Source organism: Saimiri boliviensis, chromosome 8 (assembly GCF_048565385.1).
Source record: "Saimiri boliviensis isolate mSaiBol1 chromosome 8, mSaiBol1.pri, whole genome shotgun sequence".
Taxonomy (NCBI): domain Eukaryota; kingdom Metazoa; phylum Chordata; class Mammalia; order Primates; family Cebidae; genus Saimiri; species Saimiri boliviensis.
Window position 1 is genome coordinate 81,667,156 of NC_133456.1, and position 26,727 is coordinate 81,693,882.

The following is a 26,727-nucleotide window of genomic DNA, read 5'->3' on the forward strand; positions in this document are numbered from 1 at the left end:
GAGTGTTAGCTAGTCATAATCCAAGCAGAACTAATTTAATAGGATGAAGAGGGAGCAACCTAAATACATTTGAATGACAAGAATTCAAATAAAGTCATTTTTGCAGACACAAGCAAACCTCCTGGGATATTCCTGGGTGATTATCTTTACTATAAAATTAACCCTATTACACAGATTGTAAGATTGCATGATACTTTTAAGAGCTAATATGTAAGAGCTGGGCTGGGTGGTACATGCCTGTAATCCCAGCTACTAGGGAGGATGAGGCAGGAGGATCACTTGAACCCAGGAGGTTTGAGGCTGCAGTGTATCATAATCATGTGCCTGTGAATAGCCACTGCACTCCATCCAGCCTGGGCAACATAGTGAGTTCCTACTCTAAAAAAAGTAAAAGGAAATAGAGCAAGTATGTATTGAGCATCTACTATATACCTGGAACTACATTAATTTTTGTATTTGTAAATTTATTGAATTTTATCAAATAATATTAAAAGTAGACATTATTATTATCCTTTTTGTAGATGAGAAAACAGGCTCAGCAGAGTTAAGATCAATGGTTTCACTGTTTAGAAGGATGAAGCTGTGATTTGAACTCAGCTCTATCTGGCTCCAAAGTTCAAGTTTGAAATATATACTATCAAATGAGGATCGGCACCATGGAGGAGCTACATTTAACTTTATACTTGAGGGGCAAAAAGATTAAATCTCTCTGGCATCAGCAGTAGCCATAAGTTTACTTACCTTTAGATCTGGCTTTCTTATAGCTCTATTTATGATATACTCCTCATCTGTAATGAGAGGGTGGTCAGGAGTGAGACCAAATGCGCTGTTTAATGCTGACAGGTAGATCCACATTACCTTTTTCCAAGAGTAAATTTGAAATTCATCCTGAGGAAATAGACATCAAAACCCCCATGAAGTTAAGAGAGGTCATCAGGCTAAAATGCAACCTGAAAAACATCATTTTAATGTAATTCTGTAAGCGTTTGGAGTTACTGAACATTCTTGGCAGAATGGTTTGTCTCTGAAAGATGATGGATATAGAACCATGAGGGAAAAAGACCTGTCATCATTGATTGAGGAACCTGATATGAAGATGAGGCACCGACACATAACAAAGCTTGAGAGTCGGGAGGCGCATCCCCAGGTAAGACTAGTTCACTGCGTCACCTTTTAGCCCATGGCCTGATGACCATCCCCATCTTTCGAGGCTTAACTAAAATTCAACCTTTTACAGAACAGCCTCATCAACACCCTTCCACCAGGGGGAAGAAAAACTGTCACTTTCTTAACTTCAAAAAATGTTAACTGTCCCTCACTTTTTGCCTGTATTCTCATAGTTCTTCTAGACTACCTGGAATTTAGGGACCAGGTTTTATTGTTCCGTATCTACTCATGCATGTGGAGCACTGAGACCTCCTCTGAAAAAGACTGAATCCATGGACTAAACCTGCCCAAGGTAATTGCCAAGATGTTAGCACAGGTGGGGTTGAAGAAGGAACCTTACTGCATGACCTGAATTAAAATTACTTCCCTTTGCAGTTTACTGATTACTTCATCACAAAGTAAAATTAGAGGGAGAAGCACAGGATGGAGAAACAGATACCACAATGGTCCCTTAGAGACTGATTTGATAATGACAGTGGTTATTATCTGAGTGGGTAAATACTAAGCGTAAAACCCACTCAGATGACTAAGAAACCTCAGGATTTAAGAGGTATAGCAAAAGGAGTTAAACCAGGGAACAATTTGATGCTTACGAAATGTAGGTCAGAGCCGAGAATTGTCTCCAACACCACACCCATTTTGGCTATGAAGAGTGGCTTAGTTGACTCTGCAAATGGCACAGATGGGAAGATATAATCATTGTAGCTAATCTGTTATATTGGTCCTCCTCAAGAGAAGCCAATCTCTATGCCTTTGCTCCTTCGCCTTCCTTAGCCTGTAGTACATATTCTCTCTTCTCCTTAAGTCTTTACATGGCTGATTCTACCATCCTTCAGAGTCCAGCTCAGAGTCCATGCCCTGAGAACCTCCCTAATTCCTCTGGGTGATCTCTCTTCTAAATTGTCAAGATACTTGAGATTCTTACTGCATTTTACTCTTTGCCTATGCACCTTACCACTCCTCTTGAATTGTGGGTAGGAAATGCATATGACGCATGTCTGTGTTTCAGCCAGGCTTGGCACAGATTCTCTGTGTGTGCGTGTGTGTGTGTGTGTGTGTGTGTTTGTGTGTGTGCGTGAGAGAGAGAGAGAGCGAGAGAGAGGAGAGGAGGAAGAAGCCTACAAAAGGGGGAAATAACCTTAATAGAAATTGGAACATTAATTAATTGATTTTAAAAGCCAGTGAAATTGGCCGCTACCCTATGAATTAAAAAAAAAAAATGACTAAATTAATTCAAATCAAATTGTATGGAGTTAAGAATGGTGAGCCTAAGAATGGTGGAAGATAGCTACATTTTCAATGCCTAGGCCACTGAACTGGTAGACATGTCTAGGTATGGAGTAGGCAACCAACTCTCTTGAACAAACCTTGACATAGTTCAGCATTACATAGCCTTGCTTCTGACTTCCTTAAAAGGTTTTTTAAATGATAACTTTCCATTTCTAATTATAAATAATTAATATTTATTTCATACTATGTTCTAAGCACGTAATGGCACATATGTATTATTTCATTTATCATCAAAAATCCTATGGAATCGTTACAGTTTATTATTCTCCTATTTAATTGGCATGGAAACAAAGACATAATTGATAACTATTAGAGCAGGAACTTAACAGCCCCCACCACACTCTTGCTTGCCTTCTGCAGAGTCCCCTCTTACCTTCCACTTTACTCTACATTTTTCTTAAAAATATAATTTGATTGGACTGCCATTTTTATGTCCAGCCTGAACTGAGACTTCCAAAGAACACAGTTTCAATGAAAAATTTGGTTAAAAAAATGTATAATTTGTTGGTAAATAGGAACACAAATTATAAAACAGCCATCTAAACCAGAGACCTCTGGCCGCCAAGTGAGGACAATTAGGAAGACAGCTGCTATTAACCATCTCCAGTGAATTACAATAATATTAACTACTTTTCATATGACTACTTAGCAGTTTGTAAATAAATTGTCATGTTATCTTATTTTAGGCTTACGATTCTCCAAAGTTGGTATTATAATTATTTCCATTTTGCAGATGAGAAAACTGACCACCAGCAAGGCTAAGAATTGCTCAAGCCAGTCTGAAATAGTAGTAGGAATAAAACTGAGACCTGAGTCCAGATCTTTCCATTCCAAATCTTGGTTCCTTCCTCTTTTTTTCAACAAGTTGTCTCATGGTGTCTATGGGTTGCATGTAAAAATCACCTCGAATTCTGTACCAAGTAACAAATAGTATCCAGTTTCTCACAATCTCTGCTTTCCTGGCAGCATAGAATCTAATTCCCAAAATCAAGCTGTCACTCCCTAGCCCTGTGTGGCAACAAACACACTTGCAGACTGTAGTGCCTAAAAAGGGAAAAGCAAAGTGTCCATTCTCAAAGGCCATATTAATCCAGTGCACCAACTGTGTGCCTTAGTCTAGGTGTGCACTAAAAACTGACATTCATCTATACACCCACATCTTCTTATAGCTCATAACATTACTAAATCAAAGGTGCTTGGGTATATTTGCTTTTAAGCTCACTGTCTGTCATCCCCATTCATTCCTAAGCCCAATAACTCAGAATTCTGTATGAAACAAAGTAGAATTCTGTAGATAAAAATGATGGGGTAGCTAGATGACCCTTTTGCTTAGAGTAGTGGAGTGACACTGACTTCTCTCTTGTATACTACCCTATTGAGGACTCTCAAATCACTCCATTTTCATGGACTTCTCTGTTTTCATTTTGGGGTTTTCCAATATGAAAAGGGCACAGGTTGAGGCCTGAACTCAAACGCCAGCTCTAAACTGCCTTACAACTGTCTGAAGCTAATTTTCTTTATTTAGAAAATGGGGATAATATCACATTTCATGGATGTTTGTAGGATTAAATGAAATAATACGTAATGTGTCTGGTCTAAGGTTTGGCCTATAGCAGGGAGGCAACAAATGGTATGGTTCTATGCCCTGCTTTTCACAGCATGTTGTTTCTGAGATCTTTCTGTACGTACAAACTTATTCTCCCTTTGAGGAAACTAAAAGTCTCCCAATTTTTCTTTTGTGGAAAAGCAGCATGTTTACCTGAAAATGGCTGCTTCTACTTTAGTGTGTTTCCCAGCTCTTTTCAAAGCAGGTAATGATTTGTAAAATGCTCAAGTGTACCAGAGGAGCTACCATTTTAACTAATTGGTTTATAATGCAAATAATCCAAAGTGCTTGCCTGGCATTCTGTACTTTTTACACTTCAGGTCTCATTGAGAAGATTTTACCTCCTCTTCATAGAAAATATTAACCAGATCAGTCCATGAACTCTAAAAAAGTAGGTTTTATAAGAATTCAAGAGTGCATTTCAAAAGCTGAATGTAATACCAAGAACCAGTGTTTGACTGGGACTGAAAAACAGAGGAAGAAACCTGAGCCTTTTCTATTTTCTGTGGCTTCGTACTTTCTGACACTGGAAATGCCAGATGAAATTTTAGATTTGAATGCAGCAAGTTATCTTGTGATATGGTTTGGCTGTGTCCCCACCCAAATCTCATCTTGAATTTAGTTCCCATAATCCCCACATGTCATAGTAGGGACCCAGATTTAATCATGGGGCAGTTATACTCATGTTGTTCTCATGAGAGTGAGTGAGTTATCATAAGATCTGATGGTTTTATAAGAGGCTTTCCCCTTTTTGCTTGGCACTTCTTCTTGCTGCTGCCATGTGAAGAATTACATGTTTGCTTTCCTTTCTACCATAATTGTAAGTTTCCTGCGTACCCCCCACCACCAGCTATGCTGAACTGTGAGTGAAGCAAACCTCTTTCCTTTATAAATTACCCAGTCTCAGATATGTCTTTATTAGCAGGGTGAGAACAGATTAACACATCTTGCTTACCTAATTTTACCCTTTTGCCATAAGAACTTCATCCCTTGAAATTTAAAAGCAATATAATGGTAACTTCGAGTTCAGGCCAGTTCTGTGATTTCTCTTGCATAGTTCACTACATAAAAAATGTAGTTCTGAGCTTGCCTTCAAAAGAACCCATTTCAAATTTCCAATGAGACATTAGAAACTGAGTACTTTTCTCTTGAAGATGGATACATTGCAATCCTGAAAGGTTGAACTCTACCTAAGGTGAAATAGCTAGAGGATTATGGAAATGTAATAATAACTTAAATTTCTAAGGTTATTCTAAAACACTGCACTGCCTTTACAGACCCATAACATTGGAAAAATTATTTTATTTTTATATGTGTCATTCCTTTCTTTCTCTTTCCCTCTCTTGGCCAGACTCATTGATGCTCTTAACATCCTGACCTCATATTCCCAGTGTTGTTTAGCTAAAAAAAAGTTGACATTGGCTAGGATATAGGATTTACTTATAAGATACATAAAGTTCTAAGTTTTGGAGAAATTCCCACAATAATTATTATCTCAGTACACTTGTCCAAAAAAAGGGAGAAGGACAATGCAATGAGATTGTCAACAAAGCAAAGGCTATGTTTATGTTTGTACACAAAACAAGGAAATCTAGAAAACTCAGCAAACATTTTTAGAGAGATTGGGATTTGGGGCGTCTTCATTTTTTCAGTTGTTTTCTGAAGGGAAATGGAGCAGTGGATTAGCTGATTCATTGTCTGAAACTTCTTGAGATGTAGTGTGTAGTAAAAAGTTGACCATTGCCCATGGAATGCCTACCTACCAAGCACAGTCTTCCTTTAAGAACTTTACATATATCATATCTTTAGTCCTCACAAGGATATAGGTATCATTATCCCCACTTTACAGGGAAAAAAATGGAGGCAAAAAGAGGTTAAATAACCTGCCTGTTATAAACTGAATTGTGTTCCCTCAAAATTCACGTTGAAGCCCTAACCTCCAATACATTTGGAGATAAAGCCTTTAACAAGGTAATTAATGGCCAGGTGGAGTGGCTCACACCTGTAATCCCAGCACTTTGGGAGGCCGAGGCAGGTGGATCCCAAGGTCAGGAGTTTGAGACCAGCCTGGCCGACGTGGTGAAACCCTGTCTCTACTAAAAATACAAAAATTAGTGGGTGCAGTGGTACACGTCTGTAATCACAGCTACTCGGGAGGCTGAGGCAGGAGAATCACTTGAACCCAGGAGGCAGAGGTTGCAGTGAGCTGAGATCAGACCACTGCACTCCAGCCTGGGCAACAGAGCAAGACTCTGCCTCAAAAACAAACAAACAAACAACAACAAAAAAAGGGTAATTACTGTTGAATTAGGTCATAAAGGTACACACTAATCCAATAGGACTATGTCCATATAAGATGAAGAGACACCAGGAATGCAAAAATACAGAGAAAAGACTCTGTAAACACACAGTAAGAAGACAGTCATCTTCAAGCCTCCCCAGAAACCAACTCTGCTGGCCCTAGATCTTGGACTTTCAGTTCCCAGAACTATTAAACAATAAACTTCTGTTGTTTGAGCAAGCCAGTTTGTGGTATTCTGCTATTGAAGCCTACCAGACAAATACACTGCCCAAGGTCAAGAGCAGTGCTGGAAATCAAATCCAGGTACTCAGAATCTAGAGTTTATTCTTAAACCACTTCACAATGCTGTGTCTGTAGAATCTGGTGTCTGGACAGAAAGTAATTAGATCTTTAGCCCCAACTCTAGTTCAACTCTCATCTTACGGCTATGGGACCCTGAGCATTTTGTTTAACTTCTCTATGCCTCACCTGTAAAATGGGAGAAAAATCATCTCTACTGGCAAGGACCAAATGAGACAACTACATGTAAATACTCTGCAAATTGTTAAATCATAATATAAATGGCCCTGTATTATAAAGGATAATAGCCTCAAAATGGTTTATCTAATATTGAGTCATTTCTCAGAGGCTAGCTCACAGAATGTCAGAGATTTCTGGTGAGATGTCTAACGAACAACCAGGTTGAAATGGGGCCAGGTGGTGGAGTGGGTAGAAGAGCAGGATTCAGAAGTGGGAATGTGTACCTGAAACAGAATCCTGTATTGTCTTTCTCAACTGTGACATTCCACTTTAGTGTCCTTGAAATACAATTCTGGCTAAAACAGTGAGACTATTTATTACAGATCCAACTTAATTCAACGTATTAAATTAAATTACATTAAATTAATTAAGCCCTGCTGTGGCCATGTGCTAGGTGCCATGGGGGATAAAATGTAAACCACAATCACTGTCTTCAAAAAGCTTATAATCTAGACTGTCTGGGGTGAAAAAAAAGCTGAAAATTTCCAGGAATAGAAAGCTTATAATTTTAAAGGATCAAAAACTATAAAAAGGAATGCAGCATAGTCAGAAAAAAAAAAAAAGACTCCGGACTTAGAGAAAGACTTAGGTTTCAGTTCTTTGCCCCGATATTCCCTCCCACCTGCATCACTCTCCATGTGCCTGCCCCCACCAGCCACCATCACCTCTGAACTCTCATTCTGTGGTGCTCAGAAAGCCTTCCCTCACTGTTTTGACTTGGTCAAATCTCTATTATATAATCCTATCATAACCATGAACCTTTCACAAGGAGTACTTTTAAGAGGTGAATTTTTACATTTATTGTGTAGTGATCTGATTAACTCCATGAGGTCAAGAACCCTGGTTTTATTCATCACACGCACTCAGACACTTGCCCCTGGGCTAGCACTGCTGGCTGGCACACAACCTGTGCTCATCAAATGTATGAAAAAGAGTTAGAAGGAAGGAAATCCCGGCTTTGATACTGACTGGGCTGTAAAGTCACTTGGTCTCTCTGTATCCTTGTCTGTAAAATGGAGATGATAATGCCCATTTTCCAGGGTTGTTGTGAGAATTAATTAAATAATCAATGACATACTGCATTATAAACTGTAAAGTGAATAACATTTTGATATAAGGTAAAAAGCACTATAGCAGTCACAAATGAAAACACAGAGCTAATGCAGGACAGGTGATTAAATCCCTCCCTTCTGAACCGGGGCAAAGAAGAATCAGTGATGACTTAATAGAGAAGGTGATATGTGGTTGAGAAATGAGGAGACTTTAATAAGTGGAGACAACACCTACTTTCTACATTTACTTGAGAAAGAGAAATCATATATGTGTTGACTCCTCACTAGAAGATTGCTCTGTAAGGACAAGGATTTCCATCTGTTTTGTTCCTAGTTACGTTCCCAGTGCCTATACCAGTGTCTGGTTCGTGGTTGGTGGGTAGTAAATACCAACTGGATGAAAACATAAGTGAATGAATGCATGCATGAGTGGAGGGGAAAAGGAATTATGGAGGGGAGAAGGAATTATCGGAAGAAACTTTACGGGTAAAAACATGCACAAAACAGTGTCTCGTTCCAGTGGAAAGTGGTCCTGGTGTGGGAAGCATGGGCTGTGACAGACCAAGGGGCAGAGGAGGAGCGGGGAAGAGAGGAGGTAAGGGACCCTGTGAACACAGATGCCGCCGCCTGACAAGAATACTGGTGGACTGGCAGACTTTAAGATGCCATTTGCATGGCTGATTTACAGAGTTTCTAAGTTTTTGAACTAACCCTCCTAACCCTGACACCTTTAATTGAAACCGAAGTGAAAATGCTCCTGATTAAAATATCAAACTGAAGTGCCTTGAGTCAGGCCGCATTGCTAATCATCACAAAGTCCTCCTCTGCACATCATGGGTCTTTGACAACATGTAACCTACAATGACGATGAAGAGAAAAATGTGTTTGTAATTACAATAAAGACGGAAGCTAGGAAAATCATCAGGAGCATCTGAATTCAAAACAACGAATATAAATCATGCCATTTGCATAGAAATGTGGCATTGCTACTGATATTTGTTAAAATTCAGAAGTAGATGAATAATGAACAGAATGCCACTTGAAAATTATAAAATAAAAACCTAATACTCTTATCTTTTGAAAAAATCTCTCTGAGTACCTATTAGGAGAAGAAGAACTGAAAATAAACTGTGTACTGAAGACTTTTAGTCAGTACATCACAGTCTTTTTTTTTTAATGTCAAGAAGTGACTGCTTAATCAGTATCTGTGATAACGATCTGTAATCTTACCAGCTTGAGACTGACGATATATAGCAAGCACTGATTTTTTAATAACATGAAGAACAGATATACAACACATTTTCAGGTAGGAATCATCCAGTCCTCCTTCATAAGAAGTCATTATAGTCCAGCCATTGTAATATAATTCAAATAAAATCTTTCTTAAGGTGTCATTTTAATGCAAATAACTAGCAGCAAACTTTTAAACTATTGGTGCCCAAAGCTTATTTTTATCTAAGTCTCAGATAGGAAGAATGTTTGAAATAATTGAGTTCTTCTCTAATTACATAAAGACTAATTTAGAACCTCATTTATTTGGAGAGTCTCTGGCATAGCAAATCTATTTAAAATGACACACAAGAGCAGGTAATTAAAAATTAAAGTTGAAATCAAGATGGAAAAGGCAAGATTGAAGCTGGCTTAGACTGCTCTGATTAGCTGTGGAGGGGCAGTGAAATTCTGCAGGGGCTTGATAGACTGTCAAAGATGCAAAGGAAGAGGCAGGGTGATGGAATGCAGCTCCCAGGGGCACCAAAGCTTTTTTGAGTCTTTCCAGTATATGTCCACTTGCAAAGCTAGCTGCATGCAACTAGGAGAGATCACCTGGCTGCGTATGGTTGAGAGCTAGAGATTCCCAGTCAAAAAAAAAAACCTTTCCCCAGGTCTGTTGTCCCAGAAAGGAATGCCAGGCTCATGGGTAATAAGGAAAAGGTACGTCATCCAGGTAAGCAAGGTCATTAGACATGGGAGCACCTTGTGCACAGCAAGCTCTTTTGCATAGAACACTTTTAGAATGGCTTGAGCAATGGCACACACACACACACACACACACACACAATTAAAGTGGTCTTTGATAATGCATTTTACAGTTTGCAAATGCCTTTTAGGTACACAATCGCACTTTGTTCTCACACTAGCCCTGTTTTACCAGTGGTGAAATTGATATCCTGAAAATGTAACAAACCTAAAGTGCTAGGACAAGAAATCAAAACTTTTGACTCCAAATCCCCAAACACATAATCTCCTCATTTAGTAACACTCTTTTTGTTATTCGCTCTTAGTGGATTTTTTCTCTTTCCTCCCTCTTCATTTTCCTCTTACCTATTTTCTTCCCCTCCTTTTCCATTTCCTTGCCCATTTCCTCACCCATTTCCTCTTATTCTTGTCTGTGCCATGACTCTGCCAGCAACTCAGAGAGCACAGCTCAGCTGACCAGATCATCTCAGATCTGAAGAGACTGCTGATTCAGTCTGAAAGGCAGAACATGGTTCTCTTTCTACCGCAACAAAGGCATTACCCTCTGAGAACTAGTTGAGGACATATGGATATACTTGCAGAGTACAGTTAAATTAGCTTCTTGCCAGAAAATAAAAATCTGATAGATTCTTAAGTTCACCTGGAGGGGTTGACCTATAAAAGGACCCAAGAAGGAGTCTTCCACAGACACTCATCCCCCTGCTCTGAACCCCAGAAAGCAAACTTTACCCCTGCCCTCGAAAGGCAATCAGGCTCTGTATGAGAGGGCCACTCATAACACTTTACTAAATCTGGATTCTTCTCCCTCCGATTATAAATATATACCATCTGAGCTGTAAATCAAATGTCTAGGTCTCTATTTCTCTCCTAAGGTCCAAGTGAACAAGTGAGCTCACAAATGGAAGTGAAAACTAGTTACAGCAGCTTTTCTCCAGTGTGGCCCCTTACAAGAATCTTTAGCATCACTTGAGAACCTGTTAAAATGCAAATTCTTGAGTCCCAATCCCCAAATCTAATAAACTAGAATTTCTGGGAGTGGGACCCAGCAAGCTGTTCCGATAGTCTTTCTAGATTATTCTGATGCCAACTGAAGTTTGGGAACCCTGGTTTAAATACAGTTCAATGGAAAAGCCCTTGACTAGGAGCTAGCACTCATGGGACTTAGAACAAGCATTTGTTCTAGGCCTGGGAACCAAAACCTTTTGTCCTTCGTAAAACCACTCTTTTAACGATGTTAATTATCCACAAGTGTGTTGACTTAGAACCTCTGTTATTAAATCTGTACTGAATAAATGCGAAGAAGAACCAGGAGTAGAGGTGAGTTACCTGCAATCACCCTCTAAGAGCAGCTGAGGACCTCCCTAGTCCACCCGATTGACTGTATTGTGTGTGTGAGCATTTTATTCATCCATCACTGAGTCATTACTACTTTACAGACCTCTGCAAGTAGTAATCAGCATCTCAGGTGGTGACCACAATGTGATCAATGCCACAGCTGGTGCCCCATGTGAGGAGACCAATATGATCGATGCTGCAAACTGGGGGTGCAGCAATTAACAAGTCAGAAATGGTCACTTCCTTTGAGAAGCTGACAGTCCTGCAGGAATGATGCACATTGTCTAAGTGCTATGAGCACTGGGAGGAATTGGTATGGAAGCAAACACAGGGAAACTCACCCAAAGCCAGGGTCTTGTATTAACAGAGAGAGGCAATGACCTCAAGGGCAAGATGGCTGCATTGTTTACCTTGGCGTATCTGCAGAAGGCAACATGCTCCCATCAATAAGCTGGGAAAAAGAGCATCCTCAGAGGGATGCTCCCCACCCCTCGCCTTCTTTTCCTCTGGAGTCACTCCAGTGCAGGGAGTAGGATATATTAGGATTCGAGAGGAAGGGTCAGTGTGAACTTAGTAGCCTAAAGCCTGACTTGACTACTTCACGTCACCTATTATTTTTAGCTATTAACACGGTTGTTCCCTGCTCTAGCATTCACAAAACTCACAACTTTAAAAGAAATGTCTTGTGAAATAGCTCTTCTTAAACCTCACCACCCACAACTTTTTAATTTAACCTTTATTTTAAGGTCAGGGGTACACATGCAGGTTTTTTTTAAATATAGGTAAATTGCTTCATGGGAGTTTGTCATACAGATTATTTTGTCACCATGTATTAAGCTTAGTACCCATTAGTCGTTTTTCCAGATCCTCTCCCTCCTCCCACCCTCCATCTTCTGACAGATGTATGTTGTTCCCTTCTATGTGACCATGAGCTATCATTTAGCTCCCACTTATAAGTGACAACACACAGTATTTGATTTTCTGTTCCTACATTAGTTTGCTAAGGATAATAGCCTCAGATCCATCCATGTCCCTGAAAAGAACATATACAAATTATTGAATTCCTGCTACATGCGAGGCTGTGATGGAACCTAAGACTGGAGCCTCCACCTGCTACTTGTCTTGTGCACATCTCCCCCCAGCCACCCCATAACACATTTTCCAGAAAAAAAGAGGGGCACTGGCTACATAACCAGGTACACACTTACTGTTGTCCTCAGCAACACAGTGTCTGCTTCATGCAAAGAACATGGAACACAATGTGCCCATACGTGCCACGCTGGTCTCCAGTAAAACACCAGGGGGAGGATTCCTAATGAGAAGATGGATCCGGCAAGGCAGAGAGTTTTCCGGCAGCCTTGAGTCTGATAGCCAAATATTTCCTGGGACAGAATCAAAACGACCCCAAATATTGGTTAAGCACAATAAACACTCAATGAGCAAATACTGATGTTAGTGATGGAAATGGGGGCAGAGAATGAAGTAGCTGAGGAGGGTGAGGAGAGGGCAGGGTGAAGGATGGAGAGGGTGAAGGATGGAGAGAATAAAGAAGGATTCTTGACAAAGAAGTGTCAGACATGATTCTGGGAAGCAAGGAAGTCACAGTCTAACTAGAACTTCAGTTTCTATAATTTGAGCACCCACTACACTGTGCCAAGCACTATGCTAAGTGTTTAGACATGTTGTCTTGTTTAAGTCTCCCCTTATCCTTGTATTTTCCCTGAAATGAGATAATCATCCTCATTTCATATATGGTGGGACTGAGCTTAGAGGGGCAGAATGAGATGACTTTCCCAAAGCCACACAGCTAGAATGTTCCACTGCTAAGATTTCAACCCAGGTCTGTCAGCCTGCTAGCTGATGGCAGTACCAAGAGATTCCCTTGGCTGGGACTGGTAGTCACAGGAGAAGAAAAGAAAAGAACCAGGCCTTGAGTTCTGAGTCAGGGATTGGGTGAAAGTATTTGACCCTAAGAGGATTGACAAGTAAATGCGAACTTGCCCTTGGGAGTTTGGGGTAGAGTTGTGCCTTCCCACACTCCTTCCTCATTCAGTAACAAAAATCATTTTATGTCTAGGGAAAAACACCATAGAGACTATTTGGTTTACTTCAACTCATTCTACAGGCCACTGATGCATCATGAGAAGATATTATTAGACCCCAGACGATATAAACTAGACAAGGTAAGAAGCTCCCTTCTAATACATGTATAATCTGGACGAATGTCTTTCTTCCAAGGAAATCCTGAGATATAATAGAAAACCGCCCCTGAAGTTTATGGTCTTAGTCCCACAGCTGTATCCCACGAAGTCATGGGTGTACTTTATACTGGTTATGAGGGCCAAAATTGAGAGGTAAAAAGCACATTCTGTGAACCAAGACTCTTTGGGTTCAGAGACTAGCTCTGCCACTTACTAGGTGTATGATTTTCAGTAATTTATATAACCTCTTTATTCCTCAGTTTGTGTTCCACAAAATGGGATAGTAACTGTACCCATGTAACAGGGTTGCTGTCTTATGTAAGCATTTACTATGGCTCTTGCTGCTATTACTTGATCACATGTCCCTGCAATAGACCTGAAATTCTGTCCCCCAGTTTATTGGCAGTTAGGTACAAGACTTCCTAGTGTCAACAGTTCTGCTCTTGCTAGAATTGTCTCTTAGGATAACAAGGGAGCTGGAACATAAAATTTTAAATCTATCAACTTCTCTATTTCACCTGGTAAAGTGTACATTGCCAGGAAAGGTTCTGTGATGCTTGGCTGAAGGCTGCTTTTGTGTGTAAACATTAGGTTCCTTCCAATGCGTACAGGTGCTGAATGGCTTTCTTAGGCATTGTCCACATTTGACATAACTTTGATAAAATGTTCTCATTAACTTAGAAATACAAGCTCTGAACTAATTTTGCAAAGTAGAATGCATGTTCTGACATGAATACCCTTCTGCTCCAAGCTCAAGCTATGGCTCTGTCCCCTTATCACACTGGCAGAAATGCTGTCTTACTCCCACACTCAGCAGTGCCCCAATCTTAATTTCCCTACTTGTCCTGAGTCCAGCTACCATTCTTTCCCATGTGCTTTTTCTATGTTTCAACACTTTGGCATAGATCAATTTCTACCTTCCAACCCAGCCATTTTTTCACCTTTTAAAAATATTATATTTAAAAGTTTCCTTACATTACCAGTCAGTTGAGCCCCCATGTAATGTAAAGTAAATATGCCTGAGTCACTCTGTTCTATGACAAAAACCTCTGGGTTACTATGCATTCTTTTATGGGCTGTGCAGTGAGGGCTCTCTATATAGTTTCTAAAGTGTCTTTGTGTTCATTATCAAGATAAAGCAAACAGAAATTATCTTAATTCTCCATTACAAAAGCGATAAAGTTACTATATTATCTTTAATAGTAATAATGGTGATTATTAACAACTAATTATTGATAACAGTGCTAGTAGCTAACATTTATTGGGCACTTAAAAGCCTTTCACTAAGCACGTGATAAATATTCTCCCATTTAGTTGAAAAAGATTAGTTTCCCAAGCCATAAAGCTCATAACTAGCTCAAAACCGGGTCTCCAGTTTAGACCTCTGCAGCACATGGAAGATAATGTGGGCTGACTATTTCTACCCCAAGGCTCTTCTTTATTCTTTTACTTCAGTTCTACTTAACACATGTTTCTTACATGTCCACAAAATGGCAGGCATGTGCTAGATAAATGAGACTGTATCTCTGGTCTCAAGGAGCTCATTAGTTTAGTGGAGAAGACAGACACACAAAAAGCTAAGATTAAACAAGGTTAGATCAATAAAGGTTTACACAGAGAGATAACCATATAAATTCTCACCTCAGTGGGGTGCTACTAATAATAACACTGGGACAGCAGAAGCAGATGAGTGTGAAGAGAATGCCTCACTGTAATTTCCAGGCACTACGACCAATTGTTTTAGAATGCATTTCAATGGATTTACCTCGCTGCTCACCCAGACACCTATTAAAATTCTTGCCTCTATACAGTTTCTTCTTTGCCACTCTTTAGTACTAAAGGACGTTTCTCTAAGTTTCTTCCAAGTTAATTTGACTTCTAGATTCAAGTAAGAAATTCTCAATGTGAATGGCCTAATCTAGCAATCTTAAACAGGAGGCTCAAAAGGAATGACCTACAGTCTTGTTTCTTCTTTACTTATTAAGGATTTCTTAAGACTTTAAATTGATCCCCAATTATTTTCACATAAAAATTATGATTTATACTTTTTTCTTAAAAGAAACTAGAAATCTGACAATATTGTCCCCACATTCTCACACTGCAAGAATTAGCTGGATTCCCAAGCAAGCCAAGGGAACCCTCCTTAGTTATACTGGAGTGTTGCTCTGAGAGCTCCCTGCTCTCAGTCTGGTGGCCAACACACCACCACTTATTTGCTCGTGACCATAACACATTGCTAAAGTTTCTGTAGAAAGGATGAAATGATGTCAACAAGCTGCGTTTAACTATTGCTTATCACAGCAAGTTGAACTGTACTAAGTTGAAGTGAATTCTGATGCAAGGGACTATTAACGGACATTGGGTTTAAAATAGCAAAAATCAGCACAGTGCTGTTATTATCATCCCATAGCAATTCATGTCCTACATTTACGGAGTGCTTTCTATGTTCCTAAGTATGCTGGAGGGAATTGTCCTTGCTACCCTGCCCTCCACCCACTCTTACCTCCCACAAAGACAGATCAGTTAGCTTAAAAAAAAAAAAAAAAAAAAAAAAAAAACTATTGGGAAAACATCAACAGATTATTACACAAATAATAATTAAGCTCATGGCAGGCTATCATGGCAGGCTATCATGGCAGGCTACGTGTATTATGGCATAGCACACTGTCCCTTTCTGTATCCCTTCCCTATCCACATATTCTTCTTCCTCTGTCCATGGGCAACCAGGTCCATTGCATCTCTAAGGGCTTAAACTTTGGCTTCCAGGTGTCCAGGCTTTCTTTCCTTGCAGAACTTCTATGCTCAAGGAGCCAAATTCTGCTCCTCAGAGCGATGCTTTAAACCATCTCAACTAACAGAACCTTCTCAGTATCTGTAGACCCTCTCTCCAAAGAAATACATACTTAACACACAAACATCTTCACAGATATTTAGGGAGGATCCCAGGGCCTAGAAAAGGTCCTGCTCTAGAGGTTTCATGAGGTTGAATCAGGATTTGTCTTCCAGAGCTTACCCTCAGTACTTGAACTTGGGGCCTGACACCAGGTAAGCACTTAAAGAATGTAGAAATATGAAGACACAAGTGCATGGAAATGCAGATGAGATACCAATGGTAGCAAAACAGTCTGTCCCCAAAGAAGCGCCATAGGGCAATGTCACCACCTCCTAGGGCCCTAGCACTCCTGAGAGTGGCTCTCAGCTTTCCAGTCCCAGAAACTACCAGCAGAACCATCTCTCATAGGGAATATTCCAGTTAAGCAGATCTCAGAAACTGGGAATAACAAGAGAGTGAGATGCATGCCGCTGTCACACTAACCAGACAAATACATGGGTTGTTATGAAGACTGCATTCTCTCCCCAGTGACACCATCTCCACAGTCATGGCTGACCTGCTGGCAGAGTCTTGGGCAAGCACAGTACTTAAAACAGGCTCTGGAGTCTTCTTTGACCATCTCCCACCCTCACTGGCACATGTCTTTATTAAAAACATTAATTTCTTTAATGAAATTACAGTCAAATCTTGTTGGCCTAGAAGCCATTTAGTCTTTTTAAGAAAATTTTGCATTTCTCTAGAGGCTTTGTAAAATATTTGAAAGGTTTTAAAGTTTTCATTTTTAAAATTTTACTTCCCTGAAGATAATCCTTTTTCCCTTATTTCTGAATTTGGGGTGTTAAATGAATGCTTCACTGTAATTTCCAGGCACTACAACCAGTTGTTTTAAATGAACACATTTAAATGGATTTACCTTGTGGCTTGCTAATGTGAACACCTATTAAAATTCCTGCCTCTGTATAGTTTCTTCTTTGCCACTCTTTAGTACTAAAGGAAGTTTTTCTAAGTTACCTTCCAGTTAACTTGACTACTAGATTCAGGTGAAAAATTCTCAACATGAATGACCTAATCTAGAAAACTTAAAGTGGAGGCTCGGAAGGAATGGCCTGCAGACTCGTTTCTCATTTTCCTGTTAAATATTTCTAGAAACTTTAAGCTGGCCCCCTAGTTATTTTCACATAAAAATTATGATTTCTACTTTTTCTTAAAAGAAATTAAAATGGTGACAATATTGCCCCCGCCTTCTTGCACTGCAAGAATCAGGTGGAGAGCGAAAAAGACATGTATAAAATCACCCAGGAAATAACCCAGATGCCCTCCAGTGAGTCAGATGTACTGTGGTGTGTCCAAACAATGAGATTTAAATTAAATCAAATGAATTCATTTGATTTCAAATGAAATGAATGAGTTCCAGCAACACACATCAGTATGATGCTCCTAGTAATAGAATAGGAAGTCAAAAAAAGTCAGTGTAAAGGATTGTAACAGCATCATAATCTTTTTATAAGGTTAAAAACAACTAACAATTTAATTATTTGGGGGATATATCTAGAAGAGAGGAAACTATATAGGAAGGAAAGCAAGGGAATGATGAACACAGATTCATTGGCAAGGGAATGACGAACATGTACAGTGGCTTTCTCTGTTGAGGAAAGGCAGAGGAACGAGAGGCCACATTGTTTCCTGCAGATTGTTGTCAAAATCCTAGCTTTTGTTTGTGGTGATGGGTTCAGCACATTATTATAAAGAACTAATTAAGTAACTAACCAAATTAATGCAACACAATGTGGGCAAATAATATGAGTGCGTCATGAACTAAAGATTACTGACAATCTAACGGTGAATACCTCAAGTCTTAGGGAAAAAAAAAAAAAAAAAAAGAACCGGCCAGAGCGAGTACCAGATGTCCCTCTAAATGAGCAGGTGCCCTCTTAGTTTCTGTGTCCTGCCTTGCTTACTTTTTCCCCCAACACTGAGGGTATATGTTAGGTTCCATACCGCATCTCATGCCAGACCTGTTCATTGGAGCTACAGCATCACCCTGTAAACTAGTGGTTCTCAACCAAGGGTGAGTTTGTCTCCCAGAGTACGTTTGGCAATGTCTGGAAATATTTTTTGGTCACTCAATTGTCAATTTGGTGAGTTACTTCTGGCCTCTGGTGGGTAGAGGCAGAATGCTGCTAAACGCTCCACAGTGCAGAATACATTCCCCCACCCCCACCCTCTACAACAACAAAAAAAGTTGTCTGGCCCAAAATAGTGCCATGATTGATAAAACCTGCTTTAGGCATTTTAGTTTCCTTCCATCTAACCTAGGCAGATTTCTGGGTCCTAGTGCCTAGGATGACATCTTCAGCACCCAAAGAACTAAAAAAATTTGATTTTGAAACCCGTAGTAAAAGAGGATTGACACTTAATACTAAATGACCAACTAAGTCGGTAGTAGTTGCAACGAATCCCAACAAATCATTTCACAGACAAGGAAACTCTGCTAAGAGAGAAAGCCGATTGCCCACGTGATCTACCACCTGCCTTCCTCTCCAACTTCGTCTTCAACCACTCTCCCTCCACATGGCTCTGTATGAGGAGGACTCTTTCCATTTTCACCAAGCTCTTTCCTGCCTCATGGTCTTCCCATGGCTTGATATTTGTCATCCTTTAAGTCTCCTCTGAATGTTTTCTTTTCAGAGAGGTCTCAGCCAACCATCCTACATAATTAAGCCCCTAATCTTTATGTGCCCCTTATAATACCTTTGTAAAATTTTCACAATTTGCAATTTGTATTTTTTGCTTAATTTTCTGTTTACTCCTTTCTGCTCCCTACAACCTAGTATGTGATAGTAGGATCAATTCAGGCTTTTTCTTCTAACATTGTTTACCCACCATCACATACATTATCTGCAGGTGGTGGGCACTCAATAAAAATTTGCGGAATCAATGAATACATAGAGTGGCTATATTAAAGGGAAGGAGACAGGAAGGAGGTAACGGTAGGAAAGGGAGGGAGGAAGGGATGAAGGGCGTGAGAGAAGGAGGGAAGGGAAATTAATAAACCCTTACTCTCCTTGTTCCTAGCCCAACAAATTTAACTGTATCCTCTTCTTGGACACTAAAAATAAAATCAGCCCACTGAGGGGAGAGAAGAGGAAACACAGCAACTCTCAGATGCTGCACTGTGCCTTTGGACATTATGAAATGTTAAACTAGTCACATCATTTGCATTACATCAAGTTAATCTCTAAGTCTAAATTTCTTGAATGAGTGCTAGGATTTTTGCTTTTTCTTTCTCTTTCTATTCTGTCTCCAAGAGTTGAAAAGATGTGAAAGGTAAGACTGAGTTTTACAAACTCTCTGCCTTCAACAGAGCCAAACAAAGGGCCTGCCCTGGAACGGACAAATTGGTTAGGCATCTGCTGTCCAGGCTCCTGCTCTAGACCAAAATGTGTGTTCACAATTACTTTGATGTGAATTGTGCTGACTTCCCAATCTTGTACATCACTTTGCACATATATATATATATATAAAAAATATCCAGCAATGACTACTGTCATGCAGCTGAGTCCTGTTTTCCATTAACAATGTTTATATCCATCTAGTGGTTACAAGCGTGGCCCTTGAGGGGATCCTTAGGAACGAAGGAAACTGGCCACTGGCAGATAGTTGGAATGATACTTAATCAAATTCTATTCCCAGCTTTGTAACGTCACCTCTCTGGTCTCTGACTCCCAGTTTCTCTCACCACACTTTCTTTCTCATGACTACTATGGGAAACAATAGAATAACACTGGGCCCAGGTGTCAGGCTCCAGAACCAAGGCAAAGACCACAAAAACGTTTCTGTGCTGCACCTCCAGCATAAACTCTTTAAAGTGCCTTTGCTTCAGTGTTCAATTCAAATTGCTTACTACTAAGACAATGGGTAAGGTATGTCTGTTAGAGATAAATCTTCCACCCTCAAGGAGCTGACAAAAGAGATGATGAATTTTAAAGTAACTGTAATTCAGGGCAGAAAATATTAAATGCCCTATGAAAAGCACAAGGGAAAAAATTAGTTTCAAATGATGAAGATCTCCCACTGAGATAATTAATAGAAAAACTTTCCAAAAGAATTATAATTTGCAATTGACTTGGAGAGAACTGGTAGAATTGAGATAGCTGGGAAAGGAGAGTAGGAAAGGGCACTCCAAGTGGAGGAATTAGCCTTGAGCAAAGGTAAACTGTCAAAACATGGAATATATTTAAGGACAAAATGTCAGGTTATTGCATTATAGGAACTCAGTGGACTCTAATGTTACAATTAACCTACTCGTGTAAGGTTAGATAATACACCTTTGGTTGGGACTTTAAAATTCTAAATTGTATACACTACTCTAGCTATGGCTGTTGGAAACCAAGTTTGCTGAACCCTTAAAAACTGCACCTCCAGCTGAGCACAGTGGCTCATGCCCAGCACTTTGGGAGGCCGAGGCAGGCGGATCAGCTGAGGTCAGGAGATTGAGACTAGCCTGGCCAACATGGTAAAACCCCATCTCTACTAAAAATACAAAAATTAACTGAGTATGGTAGTGCACACCTGTAATCCCAGCCACTTGGGAGGCTGAGGCAGGAGAATCATGTGAACCCAGGAGGCAGAGGTTGTAGTGAGCTGAGATTGTGCCCCTGCACTCCAGCCTGGGCCACATAGTGAGAATCTGTCTTAAAAAAAATAAATAAAAAATAATAATAAAGCTGCACCTCCATCTTTCCCCCCCCCACAATCAGCAGGTGGACCCCTCACCATTACCCTAAAATTAGCGTTCTCAGAGAAAGTTAGTGGTTGAGGCAACTGCCTATGGCCATTTCAGCTGAGCGACTGCCGTCTGAATATGGTAGTAGGCTGAACAGATGTGTTTGGGGCTTTAGTTTCCTTTGATTAATCAGGGTTCCTTTTCTCAGCCCAGTATGCTGTCAGCTTCTGCCTGTGGAAACTCCTCCTTGTCACACAGATTGACAGAAAAGCAACTTATCCCACCAATCAGTTTCAGGCAAGAAGGTAAGACCCTGCCCACACAACCTTGAATTGAAGCTCATGAAAACTTACATTTTATGTAAAGAATAACTTATTATATTCCAGTCACCCTAAATATATATTTTGTTATATGCTGCTTTAATTTTCACAATCCTGTAAAGAAGGTAGTGTCAGCCATGGATCAGAATAAGGAAGGTAAGGTTTGGGGAGGTTAAGAAACGTACCCACAGTCACCCAGCCAGTAGGTCAGAGAGCTAGGTCCTTCTTAATTGAAATTCTTTTCACCCAACAAGACTGCCTGTCATGAAGACACTCCCTTCTCCTCCTTAGCTTTCTGATATTCTCATCTGGCAGGTGTAACAAGTGACAGTGCATGAACACTTGCTGATTGTCCACATTTGAGCTGATAGATGTGCTGCCCAGACAAGTTCTTAGCTTCCCCTTAAACAGGTTTTCACAAGCTTCAAACCCAAGAGTGAGAGGAAACAAACAAGAGGGACTCCACCCAATAGCCAGACAGTGGTTACTCCAGGCATCATCCTAATCTTTTGGTCTGATCATCTTGGGCAAGAGGCATTTTCTAGGCTCTCATGTGATGAGGAGATTAAAGATTCTCTTGCTGATGATGTCTTTAGTATAATAATCAATAAATATTTTGTGTTTGTTTCTAGTTTCTGGCATAGAGCAACTAAAACCCTTGGAATGTTCTAAATAACAGGAGTGTATTTTGTGATTCAAAATGAGTCCCTTTCAACCATATCTGAGTCCATCCTAATGAGGTGACCTTCGGCATGGGGGCCGGTGGTCAAAGGAATCCACCATATCTTTAGATCATTGGAACTTTCAGTTCTACCCTCTGACCTCTTGGGAAAGGAAAGGGGCTACAGACTGAGTTCCATCACCAATGGCCAGTGACTTTTTTTTAAAAAGCCCTAAGTGACAGTATTCACAGAGCTTCAGCATTGACAGACACAACCATGTACCAGGAGGGTAGTGTGCTCTCCCTCCATGGGGACAAGAGCTCCTGTGCTAGAGACTCTTCTAGGCCTCACCTATGTAGTGCTTCATCTGGTTATTCTCTTATGTCCCTTATGATAAGCCAATAATAGTAAGTGCTATGGTTGGTCTTCACCAAACTTACATTAAAATTTGATCCCCAATATGGCTATGTTGGGAGGTGGAGCCTAGTGGTAGGGGTCTGGTGTAGGGGGTGCAGATCCAGTATAAATAGATCGATGCCCTCCCACAGGGGTGAGTTCTCTCTCATTAGTTTCCACAAGAGCAGGTTGTTAAAATAGAATCTAGCTTCCTCAGTTTCTCTTTCTTGCTTCTTCTCTTGCCATGTGATCGTTTTTCCCATGCCTACTTCCCTTCTGCTTTCCGTCATCAGTCAAAGCAGCATGAAGCCCTCCACAAATGTGGCTGCCCAACTTTGGACTTTCCAGTCACCAGAATCCTAAGCCAAATACACCTCTTTTCTTTATAAATTACCCAGCTCCAGATATCCTATTATAGCTATATGAAATGGACTAAGACAATGAGTAAAGTGTTTTCCAAAGTTCTAACAGATTATTGAACCTGGAAGGGTGGAGGAATGAGAACCTCCCAACTTAATAGCCAAATTAGACAGAAGTGTGAGTAACCTGGTGACCCATATTTATGACTGGCATTTGAATGATGACAGTCTTATGGGATTGGGCCTTTAAATCTGTGGAGACTGACACTAACTCTGAGTAGTTAATGTCAGATTGAATTAAGTTGTAGGACACCCATTTGGTGTCCAGAGAACTGTTAGTGCCAGGAAGAGAAAAACTCTTCACATTTAGTGTCAGAAGTACTGTGAATAAAAACAATATTTGAGAGGTGTAAGACAATAAGAGCACATAGAAGTCAGTATCTGGGAATACCACCCTATCTAGGCAGCCTGTTTACTGCACAGTGTAAAGACCGAAACCAAGGTAGCACAGGAGAAAAGGCAATATATTTAAAGACAAAGCCCTTGGGTTCAAATACTGGTTCTGCCACTTACTAATTTTATTATGCACAAGTCACTACCATATCTAAAAAATAAGAATACTAATGCCTACCTCACAAAACTGCTATGAGAATGAAATGGAATAACAGTTGTAAAAGTTATTCAAATATAAGTGGTCATTATCTCGGGGAAAATTAGACTTCAGGATGATTAATAAACCCTCAGTGACAGGCAGGCACGTTTGGACCCTCCATGTAAGTCAGATCTCAGCCTCTCTGACCACGCAGTCTAAAATAGCTACCCAATCACTCTCTAGTACATCATTCTATTTTAGATGTCTATGAGCCCTTATCATCTCTATCTGATATTTTCTTATTTGTCTATGTTTCTGCAATCTGTTAGAAGATAAGCGTCACAAGAGCAGAACAGCTTCAGTTTGTCTTGTTGATTGCTGAATCCCTGGCACATAGTAGGCCCACAGATATTTTTTGAGTGAATGAATGGCTCACATTTTATTGTAAGGATTCCAATCTAAGGAAGTATATAAGAATATTAATAGACTAGTAAACAGAAAATCTGAAAATTACAATCATAGAGTGTTGGCACCTGATACATGCTTAGCAAACATCTAGTGGAACTCATCATTTTTCAGAGAAGAAGGAGGAAATCTGAAGATGATTCTCAAGCAAGGACACCGTGAAAGAAACCACAGGAAAAGCAATGATCTCCTCTCAAAATCATCCTTCTACTCTTTGACCAATTAAGAATACATTTTGACAATACATTTTATTCCCCAGTATTATTTCCCTTTATCCCTGGGCATTATTTATCACTTACTACAGGATTTTAGAAAATAAAAAATCTATTATGAACTAAGAGAGGAAAATATCAGAGACGATCTGATCATGGAACCCTTCTACAACATCTATAACAAACGCTTTCCTGGGTCCCACACCTCCAGTGACGCAAACTACTTCCTGGGGAAGGCTGTTCTATTTTCAGATAATCCTACTTATAATTACACTGTGTGCCAGATACTGGGTTAGAGCCCAGAATGTGGGACTGTAAGTTTCTTCCTCATCACCCACATGAATGCACACAAACACTTTTCTTTCAACCAGAACAATGCCGTGTCTATTTATTTTATATACTAATCTTCCATGAAAAGTTTGTGCCTGAACAAGGGCCTGTGTAGATGAAAACGTTTTGGAAATCACCATATTACCAAATCCCCCGTTGAGATAGACTGGAATCTTTTTTCACATAAAAGAATTTTATAAAAGGAGTGGAAAGCATCCTATACTGCCATGGTTCCCACCCTTCTTAGTATGAGGAACACTTCCTTAACATCGCAAGCAGTATGCATATCTTCAAAGTTACTATAATGCATCGCTACAGAAACATGTACACATATGTACCACAATACACAAACAAGAAAAATGCAAAGCTGGAAACGATCCAAAAGTTCATCAACAATGAAACTTTTTCAAGTATAGTCTTACAATGGTATATTCTGCTACAATGAAAATGAATAAACTGAGTTTTATGAAATGATATGGATATATCTTAGGAATATAATAAACAGAAGAGAACACAAAATAATATAATCAAGTGTGTAAATAATGCTGCCATAAACATGCCTATCAATGATAGAGTGAATAAAGAAATTGTGGCACATACATGCCATGGAATACTATGCAGCCATAAAAAATAATGAGACCATGTCCTTTGTAGGGGCATGGATAAAGCTGGAAGCCATCATTCTCAGCAAACTAACACAGGAACAGAAAACCAAACACCGTATTTTCTCACTCAAGAGTGGGAGTTGAACAATGAGGACACATAGACACAGGGAAGGGAACAACACACACTGGGGCCTGTTAGGGGGTAGGGGACAAGAGGAAGGAGAGCATTAGGACAAATAACTAATGCATGAGGGGCTTAAAACCTAGATGACGGATTGATGGGTACAGCAAACCACCATGGCACATGTATGCCTACATAACAAACCTGTACATTCTGCACAAGTATCCCAGAACTTAAAGTAAAATAACAAAAAATATAAATAATAATAACATAATCAGTGTGATTTCAATCCTGTAAACATCAAAAATGTTGTTATTGGACACATAAATAGTAAAAAAAAAAATAATATTTTAAAAAGGCAATGAAATAATTATTTTAAAAGTCATGTAAGAGATTATCTCTGGGTGGAAAAAGAGCAATAGAGATGGGCTTTAGTTAGAGAGAGCTCTAGGGGAATCTCTGGAATGCTAGCAGTGTTCTATCTTCTGACTTCAACAACAACCATACAGGTTCCACTTTATTATTAAATCAGTTGCATATAATTTTTGCACATTTTTGTAGCACTTAAAAAAATGTCACATAGTCTCAAATGATTGAGATCCACGTTTATGTATAGAGATCATATCAGTGAGTCCTGGGACCTGTAGCAATAACTCAAGACTTATCAAGAGTTGTGGCCCACAGGTTTGCAACCACTGGTATAGGAAGAAAACAAAAAGCAATGGCTAGGATTTAATCTAAACTTCACTGCTATTAAACCCTTTCCCGGGTGATATGGTTTTGGCTCTGTGTCTTCACCCAAATCTCACCCAGAATTTTAACCTGGTGGGAGGTGATTTGATCATGGTTTCCCTTATGCTATTCTTGTGATAGTGGGTGAGTTCTCTGATAATGAGTGATCTGATGTTTTAAAAGTGTGGTACTTCCTGGACACGGTGGCTCATCTCTATAATCCCAGCACTTTGGGAGGCCAATGTGGCCAGATCAACTGAGGTCAGGAGCTCAAGACTAGCCTGGACAACATGGTGAAACCCTGTCTCTCCTAAAAATACAAAAATTAGCTGGGCATGGTGGCCCGTGCCTGTAATCTCAACTACGTAGGAGGCTGAGGCACGAGAATCACTTGAGCCTGGGAGGCAGAGGTTGCAGTGAGCAGAAATTGTGCCACTGCATTCAAGCCTAGGCAACAGAGTGAGATTTCATCTCAAAAACAAAGGGGGGGGGTAAGAGTTCTCCCCAAAACTCCACCCCTGCCTTCCTGCTGCCATGTAAGACATGCCTTGCTTCTCTTTCACCTTCCACTAAGTTTCCCTAGGTCTCCCCAGCCATGTGGAGCTATAAGTCAATTAAACCTCTTTTCTTTATAAATTACTAAGTCTCAGGAAGTTGTTTATAGCAACGTGAAACTGGACTAATACACCTTGTCTGGACCTGTTTGTCCATCTGTAACAGAGAGGGTTGAATTATATGACCTCTTGGGTTCCTCTCTACAGGTACTTATTCTAAAGAACTACCTGTAGTTCTTGTAGCAATAGGAACCTTCTGAACATCACACATTTGACAGCTTGCAACTCCCTTGCAGATGTACATCTAAGGTCATAAATCTATTCCATTGAAATGCCTGCCTTTACTTCAAAGCTGTCCATGTAGTTCTCAC

The 26,727-nt window shown here is 39.9% G+C and overlaps 1 protein-coding gene across 24 annotated transcripts in view; it reads right to left on the minus strand.

Annotated features, from left to right (window-relative positions):
- The window catches only part of ATP13A4 (ATPase 13A4), a 178,098-nt gene that overhangs the window by 99,523 nt on the left and 51,848 nt on the right, over positions 1-26,727 (minus strand). For 22 of the 24 annotated variants that reach the window (XR_012518869.1, XM_074404722.1, XM_074404719.1 and 19 more), the window contains 2 exons: positions 12,457-12,630; positions 742-888 (listed from right to left, as the gene is read on the minus strand). Coding sequence is in view for 23 of the 24 variants with exons in the window: in XM_074404722.1 (XP_074260823.1) it covers positions 742-888; positions 12,457-12,630 (321 nt within the window). In the remaining variant the exon portion in view is untranslated. Of the gene's footprint in view, positions 1-741; positions 889-11,589; positions 11,669-12,456; positions 12,631-26,727 lie in introns of those variants that run through there. The other 2 variants (XM_074404729.1, XM_074404728.1) reach the window with 2 other exon arrangements.